An 11639-nucleotide genomic window follows, 5' to 3' on the forward strand; every position below is an offset into this window, starting at 1 on the left:
TATATATATATATATAAGTTCTTTTGGACAATGTATTGTTTAAGGCCAGTGTTTCTTACTTATTTTTTGTTTGGATGATATGTCCACTTAGTAAGTGGGGTGTTACAGTACCCTAATATTATTGTGTTACTGTCAATTTCTCCCTTTATGTCTGTAATACTTGTTTTGTATATTTAGGTGTGCCTATATTGGTTGTATGTATATTTAAAACTGTTCTCTCTTCTTGATAGATTGATCCCTTAATCATTATGTAATGTTCTTCTTTGTCTCCTGTTAGAGACTTTTCTTTTAAGTCTATTTTGTCTGTTTTAAGTATTGCTAACCCAACTTTTTTTTCATTTCCATTTGCATGGAATATATATTTTCCATCCTCTCATTTTAAGTCTACATGTTTGTTTAGACCTGAAGTGAGTCTTTTGTAAGTAGCGTATATTTTGGTTTTGTTTTTGTGCTCATTCAACCACTCTATGTCTTTTTTTTTCTGTATGAGGGCCTCTCACTGTTGTGGTCTCTCCCATTGTGGAGCACAGGCTCAGTGACCATGGCTCACGGGACCAGCCGCTCTGCTCCATGTGGCATCTTCCCGGACTGGGGCACAAACCCATGTCCCCTGCATTGGCAGGCAGACTCTCAACCACTGTGCCACCAGGGAAGCCCTCTATATCTTTTGATTGGAACATTTATTCCATTTACATTTAAAGTAACTATTAATAAGTATACACATGCCATTTTGTTATTTTTTTTTGATTTTTTTGTAGGGTTTTTTGTTGTTGTTTTTGTTGTTCCTTTCTTTTTTGCTGTCTTCCCTTGTGATTTGATGACTTTCTTTAGTGTTATGTTTGAATTCCTTTTATTGTTTGTTGGTGTATCTATTATTGATTATAGTTTCTGGTTACTATTATGCTTATATACAGCAATTTTCTCTCTCTATATATATATATGATTATTTTAAATTGCTGATCTCTTAAGTTCAAATTCATTTTAACAACCCTCCCTTTATTTTTACTTCCCCCTCACCCACACTTCCTGGTCCTGATATCATATTTTACATCTTTTTGCTTTGTGTATCCCTTAACTACTTATTACAGAAACAGATAATTATACTACTTTTGACTTAACCTTTCTATTAGCTTTTTTTTTTTTTTTCCTTGCGTTATGCGGGCCTCTCACTGTTGTGGCCTTTCCCCTTTTCGGTCACGGGCCCAGCCGCTCCGCGGCATGTGGGATCCTCCCGAAACGGGGCACGAACCCGCGTCTCCTGCAACGGCAGGCGGACTCTCAAGCACTGCGCCACCAGGGAAGCCCTCTATTAGCTTTATGCATTGTTGATTTATTATCTTTACTGTATATTTGCCTTTACCCATCAGCTTTTTTTTCTGTATTTTTTTTTTTTCTTAAAGAAGTCCCTTTAGCAGTTTTTTATAAATTTGGTTCTGTGGTGCTGAACTCTTTTAGCTTTTGCTTGTCTATAAAAATTTGATCTCTTTATCAAGTTTCAATGAAAGCCTTGCTGAGGAGAGATTATTGGTTGTATGTTTTTTTTTCTTTCTTCACTTTAGATACATTGTTCCACTCTCTTCTGGCCTGCAGAGTTTCTTCTCAAAAGCCAGCTGATAGCTTATTGGAGCTCCCTTGCAGGAAATTTGTTGCTTTTCCCTTGTAGCTTTTAATATTCTCTCTTTAATTTTAGTTTTTACTGTTTTACATTCAATGTATCTTAGTGTGGTCCTTTTTGAGTCGATCCTTTTGGAAAATCTCTGTACTTGCTGGAATTGGATGTCTGTTTCCTATCCCATGTTAGAGAAGTTTTCAAATATGTTCTTTGCCCCTTTCTCTCTCTTCTCCTACTGGGACCTCTATAATGTGAATGTTAGTGCCACTGATGTCGTCCCTAAATTTCTTAAGCTTTTCTTTTTCTTTTTCTTTTCATTCTTTTTTTTTTTTCTGCTTCAATGATTTACACTACTCTGTCTTCCAGCTCTCTCATCCATTCCTCTGTACCAACTAATCTATTGTAAATTCCTTCTTGTGTATGTTGTATTTCAGTTATTGTAATTTTTATCTCTGTTTTTTCTTTATACTTTCTAACCCTTTGTTAAAAATGTCTTACTTCTCACTCTGTTCATTTATGCTTCTCCTGAGATCTTTGAACATTTTTACATTCATTATATTGAAATCTTTATTGAGTTGATTTCCTATACCTATTTCACTTAGTTCTTCTTGGGTTTTATCTTGTTCCTTTATTTTTAATACATTTCTCTGTGATCTAATTTTATTGAATTTGCTGTTTTTATTGCAATGTATTTTGTAGGTTGGTTACATTATCCAACCTTTGAGAATTGGCCTTTTATAGAAGACATCCTATGCATCCCAGCTGTGTATTCTCTTCTGGTCATCAGAGCTATATTCTCTAGTGGTACATCTGTGTTGGTTGTGTGAGCCTTTGCTTTGTGGTGGGCTGGCTACTCTGGATGATCTGGCAGGTGGTGCTGGCCTCCAGTCATTTGTTGCCAGGCCTTGCCTTGTGTGGAGACTGCTGGCTGTTAGTGGATGGGCCCTGGGATGTCCCAGGGCTAGTACTGACCCACTTCTTGGTGTAGCTATGTTCAGAGCTGGGTGGTTGCAGGTCTTGTGGGTCATGGATCTAACATTGGCCTGTTAGAGTGCAGGGACGGTTCCTGACACAGCTGGCTGTGTAGTCCAGAGTGGCTCAAACCTGGTATTTGCCCAGTGACAAGTAGGGCTGGATCCTAGGGCAGCTGTCTGAGGGGTCCAAATTGTCTTACTACTGGTGTCAAGCTGCAGTTGTGTGGAGCTGTGGTCCTTGGGGTCCTGGGGCTAGTGCCTGCCTGCTGGTATGTGGGCTGCATCCTGACATAGCAAGCTACAGGGCTACAGTGATCCTGGTGTTGATGTCTACCACTGGTGGGTTAGGACATGTCCTGAGCCTAGTGCTGACCTATTAGTAGGCAAAGCCATGCCCTGTGACCTTTAGCTGAAGGGCTTGGGGATCCTGGATTTGGTGTTGTCCCTCTAATGAACAAGGCCAAGGCCAAGTGGTTTCTGGGGCTAGAGTCCACTCATTGGTGTGTGGTCCTGGTCCCTGGAGGTGTCTGGATGCAGGTCCCTGAGGGTCCTGCAGTTGGTGTGTTGGCTCAATGGTGGACAGGACTGGGGCCCCATCAGTTCTGGAGCTGATGCTTCTACTCCACTCATAGGTGAGGCTGGTCTATGGGCTAGTGCTTGCTCACTTGTGGGCCAAGCCATGTCCTGAGGTCTCCAGCTTCTGGGCTCTGGGTACCTCAGTGCTAGAGCTGGCACACTGGTGTGGGGGTTTGGGTTATTGACCCTCTGGTGGGAAAGGTCAGGTTCCAAGGCAGCTGCTGGCTGAATATGTCTTAAGGCAGCCAGCCTGTTGTTGGTGGGGCTGTGTCTCCACTTGGCTAGTTTCTTGGCCCAATGTGTCCCAGTACTGGTGCCAACAGGCCTGCCCACATCATCATTCTAATAAGTGAGAGAGAAGATTCCAAAATGGTGCTTGCCAGGACCAGTGTCTTCATGGTAGAAGGAGCTCCCCAGAACTGTTGTCCCCAGTGTCTATGTCCCAATGGTAAGGTTCATTTGCCTCCTTCCTCTCTGGGAGGCTCTCCAATATCAGCAGGTGAGGCTGACCCAGGCTTCTTTCAAAATACTGCTTCTGCCTTTGGTCCCAGAGGATGTGAGATTTTGTATGTCCCCTTTAAGAGTAGATTCTCTATTTCCCACAACCCTCTGGCTCTTCTAAACGTAAGCCCCACTGGCCTTCAAAGGCAAACATTCAGGGGGCTTGTCTTCTTGGTGCAGGACCTCTGGGCTTGGGAGCTCTGTGGGGTTTGGACAACTTGTTGCTAGGGAAAACCTCTGCACTTGTAATAATCCTGTTTGTGGATCACCCATCTGCTGGTATGTATCTTGACTGTACCTCTCCTCTACTATTACTCATTTTATCATGGTTCCTTATTTACATGTTTAGTTGTAGAGATATTTTCTGTAGTCTTCTAGTCTTTCTTGTCAACAGTTTCTCTGTAAATAGTTGTAATTTTGGTGTGCCTATAGGAGGAGGTGAGCTCAGGGTCTTCTTACTCTGCCATCTTGGCCTCACCCCCATTCTTTCTTCTCTTATGCGTTTATGCCTAATGGCCCCAGCCCTTATTAATAATTGTTCTGTTTTATATATTTTCATCACTTATGAGTCTCAAAAATTATCAGGTCTATCTTTATCATGTTGTTGTTATTTAAATGAGTTAGATTTGTGTTATCAAGTAGATTTTAAACATTTATGAGAGTCAACATCAAGGCTTAAACTGTACTTAATGTTTATATTGCCTAGTAGATTTTGGGTAGATGGAAATTTCAATTAAATTGTTGCTGTTTGAATGGATAAATGTCATTTCAAGTAAATACATTTTTATACTTGGTCCTCGGAGAATGTCCGTGATCTGGAACAGTGATAATAAGGAAGCTCCTAACACTACAGGAGTTTTGAAGACATATAAGAATACATTTTAATTGATCAATTTTTAATAAAATCTGTAGGAAAAAAATTTTGAAAATTTAAACTTTTAGAGAACATGTCTACAAAAGTAAAATCAGTAAAATTTTTGTCCTCAAATCAGCCAATCTCTCTCTCTTTTAAAAAATAATTTTGCAACCTTGTATACCAATATATTATTTTTTTTAATATGTAACAGTTATTGTTTGCCCCAAATTATTTCAACTTTCTGCAGTAACTGCTTTACGAAATAATTTGGTTATACAAATGTAATTGTGCTTCATTCCACTTTTAGACTCAGTTAGTTCCTCAATAACATAAAAGTTTTAAATACTAATTTGGTGATTTTAGAATAATTTTCATCTAGGTATTTAAAATGTAATAATTTAAAAATTACATATTCAAATGTAAATATTCCAAAAAACAGGTTAATAGTTAGTAACATGAGGTTAAACAGCCAGTAAAAATATGAAGATAATGGGAAAAGGTAAGATGAGGAAAACTGAGTTTTAAAACTGTCAGAGCTGGCTACTGTCATAGTGTTGTTTGTGAGATGCCTGAAAATGGATTCAATGGGGAAGATAATAGTTCATATGAATCATCAGTTTCAGTAGTTAATAAAAAAGCATAGATACTAATATATTTCTCATCTAACATATCAGTTTTATTATTTTAAAAATGCACTTTGGTGCCCAGTATATTTAGAAATTTGAAGCAATCCTTTTCTAAAACGATCTCTATTGAAGCAATATTTTAAAATTGAAAACTTGCTCTTTATGATGGTAGACAATTCCCCCATTCTTCCCCCACTTCAAAATACAATTGTAATCCCAGATTCTTTTCTTAAATATATAAATACCATTAGAAAACAAGATAACAAAAACAATACCTTAAATTTTCTAGGAGATTAAAGGTGAAACAAAACAAAACAAAAACAGAATATTGGAAGGCTTCCTAGTGTAGTCTTAGTAGTTTTTAAACACTAAGTCACTAGCATATAGAAAAACAGTGGGCCAGGGGGTGTTTATCAGAATAATTAAATAAAGGAATATCTGGGACAAGTGGCACTCCTTTCCTTCACCTTAGCTCAAAGCCCTGCTGATCCTTTTAAGGGAGGCGGAAAGTCTAGATGGGGGATATCCGGATGTGGGTTTTAAAACCTCAATAGGGACAGCATAACAGATGCTGAGGTAATTCTGAACTGCTTCACAAGACAGTAGAGCAGAACAGGGATGAATAAATGAGAACCCTGTGAAATGTATTATACTAATGGAATCCCTTACATCATCCCTAGTGCAAACACCTACTTCTCTCTTTTTTACAGAATGCTGCCTGAAAGTCTTAGATTTCAGTGTATACCAATGCCTCAGGGCTAGTTAAGTGCCATCATGCTTTGGGCTAACTTATCATAACACATAATAAACAGTGTTACTGCAATTGTCTGTGGTACACTGCTGGACTCTAAGATCCAAGAAGGCAGAAGCCTTGTCGAGTATGTTCATCATGATAGCCTTCACACAAGAGTCTCTGATATATAATATTAGACAATAGCATGTTCTGAATAACTAATAAATGAATGATACTTTAAAAGTCACACTATCAGGTGCATTCTATTTAACTTACGAAGTTGTCAGGATGTGTATAAATTTCCATTTCCCAACCAGCTTTTGTCATAACAAAAATTGAAGACACATTTCCAGTTACACTGAACAATATTAGGAAGTTTCCTTTTAAGAATTCAAGGGCGGGAGCGCGCGGAGCGCGCTTAGCGCGTGCATACGCAGCGGCGGTTGACAGCGCGCGAACTTTTTGAAGGGAAGCGAGGCGACTCCGGACTCACGGACCGACAGACTGAGAGGCCCTTACGGCCGTCCGCAGCCAGGCGGCCCGAGATGTTGTCTGGGAAGAAGGCAGCAGACGCGGCGGCGGCCGGGTCGGAGGCCGGTGCCGGGGCAGCGGGCGGCTCGGAGAACGGCTCTGAGGTGGCCACGCCGCCCGCGGGCCTGTCCGGCCCTGCCGAAGCCGGGCCGGGGGCGGCCGGGGAGCGCACTCCCCGCAAGAAGGAGCCCCCGCGGGCCTCGCCCCCCGGGGGCCTGGCTGAGCCGCCGGGGTCCGCCGGGCCTCAAGCTGGGCCTAACGTCGTGCCTGGGTCTGCGACCCCCATGGAAACGGGAATTGCAGAGACTCTGGAGGGGCGACGGACCAATCGGCGCAAGCGGATGAAGGTGAGACCCGACCCCCGCCTTAAACCGCAAATCCCGATGCCAAGCTTCCCCGAGGTAGAGTACAGAGAGATGGATGAAAGTTTGGCCAACCTCTCAGAAGATGAGTATTATTCAGAAGAGAGAAATGCTAAAACAGAGAAGGAAAAGAAGTTTCCCCCACCACCCCCTCAAGCCCCACCTGAGGAAGAAAATGAAAGTGAGCCTGAGGAACCATCTGGGCAAGCAGGAGGACTTCAAGACGACAGTTCTGGAGGGTATGGAGACTGCCAAGCATCAGGTGTGGAGGGTGCAGTTTTCCAGAGTAGACTTCCTCATGACCGGATGACTTCTCAAGAAGCAGCCTGTTTTCCAGATATCATCAGTGGACCACAGCAGACCCAGAAGGTTTTTCTGTTCATTAGAAACCGCACATTGCAGTTGTGGTTAGATAATCCAAAGATTCAGCTGACCTTTGAGGCTACTCTCCAACAATTAGAAGTGCCTTACAACAGTGATACTGTGCTTGTCCACCGAGTTCACAATTATTTAGAGCGTCACGGTTTTATCAACTTCGGCATCTATAAGAGGATAAAGCCCCTCCCAACTAAAAAGACAGGAAAGGTAATCATTATAGGCTCTGAGGTCTCGGGCTTGGCAGCAGCTCGTCAGTTACAAAGTTTTGGAATGGATGTCACACTTGTGGAAGCCAGGGATCATGTGGGTGGACGAGTTGCTACATTTTGCAAAGGAAACTATGTAGCTGATCTTGGAGCCATGGTAGTAACAGGTCTTGGAGGGAATCCCATGGCTGTGGTTAGCAAGCAAGTAAATATGGAACTGGCCAAGATCAAGCAAAAATGCCCACTTTATGAAGCTAATGGACAAGCTGTTCCTAAAGAGAAAAATGAAATGGTAGAGCAAGAGTTTAACCGGTTGCTAGAAGCTACATCTTACCTTAGTCATCAACTAGACTTCAATGTCCTCAATAATAAGCCTGTGTCCCTTGGCCAGGCATTGGAAGTTGTCATTCAGTTACAAGAAAAGCATGTCAAAGATGAGCAGATTGAACATTGGAAGAAGATAGTGAAAACTCAGGAGGAACTGAAAGAACTTCTTAATAAGATGGTAAATTTAAAAGAGAAAATTAAAGAACTCCATCAGCAATACAAAGAAGCATCTGAAGTCAAGCCACCCAGAGATATCACTGCTGAGTTCTTAGTGAAAAGCAAACACAGGGATCTAACTGCCTTATGCAAGGAATATGATGAATTAGCTGAAACACAAGGAAAGCTAGAAGAAAAACTTCAAGAATTGGAAGCCAATCCCCCAAGTGATGTGTATCTCTCGTCAAAAGACAGACAAATACTTGACTGGCATTTTGCAAATCTTTAATTTGCTAATGCCACACCTCTCTCTACACTTTCCCTTAAACATTGGGATCAGTATGATGACTTTGAGTTTACTGGCAGCCACCTGACAGTGAGGAATGGCTACTCATGTGTGCCTGTGGCTTTAGCAGAAGGCCTGGACATTAAACTGAATACAGCAGTTCGGCAGGTTCGCTACACAGCTTCAGGATGTGAAGTGATAGCTGTGAATACCCACTCCACGAGCCAGACGTTTATTTATAAGTGTGATGCAGTTCTCTGTACCCTTCCCTTGGGTGTGTTGAAGCAGCAGCCACCAGCTGTTCAGTATGTGCGACCTCTTCCTGAATGAAAAACATATGCAGTCCAAAGGATGGGATTTGGCAACCTTAACAAGGTCGTGTTGTATTTTGACCGGGTATTCTGGGATCCAAGTGTCAATTTGTTCGGACATGTTGGCAGTACGACTGCCAGCAGGGGTGAGCTCTTCCTCTTCTGGAACCTCTATAAAGCTCCAATACTATTAGCACTAGTGGCAGGAGAAGCTGCTGGCATCATGGAAAACATAAGTGATGATGTGATTGTTGGCCGATGCCTGGACATTCTCAAAGGGATTTTTAGTAGCAGTGCAGTGCCCCAGCCTAAGGAAACAGTGGTGTCTCGCTGGCATGCTGATCCCTGGGCCCGGGGCTCCTATTCCTATGTAGTCGCAGGATAATATGGAAATGACTATAACTTAATGGCTCAGCCAATCACTCCTGGCCCCTCAATTCCAGGTGCCCCACAGCCTATTCCATGACTCTTCTTTGCTGGAGAACATACAATCTGTAACTACCCAGCCACGGTCTATGGTGCTCTGCTGAGTGGGCTGAGAGAAGCAGGAAGGATTGCAGACCAGTTCTTGGGGGCCATGTATACCCTGCCTCGTCAGGCCACACCAGGCGTCCCTGCACAGCAGTCCCCGAGTGTGTGAGATAGATGTGTTCTAAGGGAAGAGGCCGATGTGTTTGTGTCTTTTGCTGCATAAGCAAAGCTCTTCTAGCAATATTAGATTCTACTGAGAAACTCACCCTGGCATCTGGGCTCCAGATCAACTGCTAGAGCTCCTGGTGGTCAGGTGGCCAAGGAGGTTGCCAACTTTAAGTGACTTAGAGCTAGGGAGGAACTTGTCCATTAGTGTGGGAGTCTGTGTTCTTCATTAGGACTGAGGCAAGCAAGTGCTGCGAGAGAACATCTTAGTTAGTCTCTTTGTGTGTGGTGGTTTTTTATATTTTGAGAATAAAACTTCATAGAAAAAAAAAAGAATTCAAAACAACACAAAAAGTACAAGAGGATATTTTTTTAGTTTATGGAACTCATAAATATAGACCATTTTCAGAAGTTTTAGACTACTGAAGTGAAAAATCAGAGACATTACAAACTTTTCTAACCTCTCAGACACATTTCCTGACTCCTCACAACTTTGTGATCTCCATATTTTATGAACTATCACACTTAGAACATCAATTACACATCTAAGTATATGTTCTTCCATTACATGTGGCAGTCTTGCCATTCCAACTCCAAATCAAGGACAGAGTACAGGTGATATAATGAAGAGACCACGGCTTAAGAGCCCCATAAACATAACTTTTAATTTGCTGCACAAGTTTTTCATTTCTCTATCTGTTTCTTCATCTGGAATATGGAAAATCAATGCCTCTCTAATACTACCAACATGTAGATTAAATGATATAATGTGTAAAAAATGTCTTATGTTTGGTTCTAAAGTGATTTGCCACTAAAAATTACTAGCTATTTCCCTCATATCATTTTTTTCCATGTTCATGGAAACCAAAATAACAAACCCTAATTTCAAAGTTTTATTACTGAAAAATTTGGCCATCAATTTTGTTAGCAAAAGTCCTTGAAAACATGTCCACCTAGGCTGAGAGTACTATTATCAGAGTGATCCTAAAATTATGTTTTATGTTACTTGAACTTTAGAGGTATATCAGAGAAGCTGACAAAGGGGGTGATAAGAGCCTGACTCTCCTAGCAATATTGTGGCAAGCAGTCTGGCACATATGGATTAAGAGGTAAGTCGGAGAGAAAAAGAAGATAAGTAAGAGATGTGCTCTGGAGAACATCAAAACCATCTGCAAAGCTGATTTAGTTATCAACTAACCACAAAGCTTCCTGCTCTATATATCTCAGGTTTGGATTCAATTTTCTCAAATCTAGATTGAATAGGAAAGAGAGTTCATAAGACAAAGATGGACTATCTCAGGGAGATACACAAATTTGTGAACAACAAAAGCATTAGGGACAAATAAAAGCTAACCCAATCTTATCAGATCAAGAACCCAGGAAATAGTAATTGTGAATACTTTAGGAAGTAATAGGATAAACAAAACCCTTCAAGAAGCAAAGGATTGGCCATGGTTATTTGAGACGCAAATGTAAGACAAGGCCCAGGCCAGAAGGGTATTCTACCTCTAACAGATGACTCCAATGGTTGTAGAAAATTGCCTTGTGTTAACAAAACCTCAGCATCAGGCACAGAGTAGAAAAATGGAAAGATGTTCAAATATGGGTCACCAAGGTATTCCAAGAATTCAGTATTTAGCACAGAGGTAACATGACTGATGTGAGAGAAAGGAAAAAGTAGCTGTGCTCCATTTGACACAATAGATGTTTGAAATTTGATATTTGAAAGCTATAAATGAGAAGGGAGATAATGCATTGAGTGTGACTGAGGGGACACAATAATGGGAGAAGAACAATTAAGGAAAGTAAAAACAAGGGGCTTTTAAGAACACCTGCAGAAGGTCTTTTGGTAGAAATGCCAGTCTCAGATATATTTGCAATGAGACAGAATAAGTGTGAAGTCATGTATTTCATGAGATTTCTAGATGGGGAATTAAAAAAATGACACTATAAAATAAGTCTTTTTTACCTAGCTTTCAGGATTCAGTAAAGATTAACACATTTGATAGGTTTTTCTGAAATTTGCAAGCCCTTTCTCCCTGCTCCCAGCACCTTCAAAGTTGTTAAAAGAAGACCTCACAAGATAACAAATTTTCAACTTTAAAGCACACTTTAGGAGATGATTTTGTTTCCACAAATAGCCAACTGTCTACTCCAGTGTTAGAATTTAGCATTATCAACTGAAGGATGATACTACAATGAAAAATATTCTATTTATATTTAGGCAAAAAGATCAAGAGAAATATTAACCTACTCTGATAAAAAGTTATTAGTAACACACATGATAGACTACTTCTGATTTTCTTGAAAGAGATAAAATAAAAAACTGACCTAATAGAATATATAGGGATATATATATATATATATATATATATATATATATATATATCTCTGTTCTACACTCTCTACTGCAATGTGGGCTACCTGGTAGGTTGCCTTTGCCTTGCACTTATTAGGTCCTCCACAAACATTTGTTAAGGAAATGAAGAATCACATTTTATACAAAGTCCTTTACAGTTTATATGGCTCTTTCATGAGCTTTTTTCTTTGATACAACAATATTGAAAG

At 40.7% G+C, this 11639-nt stretch overlaps 1 protein-coding gene across 1 annotated transcript; it reads left to right on the forward strand.

Annotated features, from left to right (window-relative positions):
* Nucleotides 1-6354: 6354 nt before the first annotated feature.
* LOC103070041 (lysine-specific histone demethylase 1A-like) lies at nt 6355-9075 on the forward strand. Its single transcript, XM_082931329.1, is given in 2 exon segments — nt 6355-6756; nt 6811-9075. Coding segments are annotated over 2 exon segments (2598 nt in total). The 5' UTR covers nt 6355-6423.
* The last annotated feature ends 2564 nt before the right edge of the window (nt 9076-11639 follow it).

Source organism: Lipotes vexillifer, unplaced genomic scaffold (genome assembly GCF_000442215.2).
Source record: "Lipotes vexillifer unplaced genomic scaffold, Lipotes_vexillifer_v1.1 scaffold235, whole genome shotgun sequence".
NCBI lineage: Eukaryota > Metazoa > Chordata > Mammalia > Artiodactyla > Lipotidae > Lipotes > Lipotes vexillifer.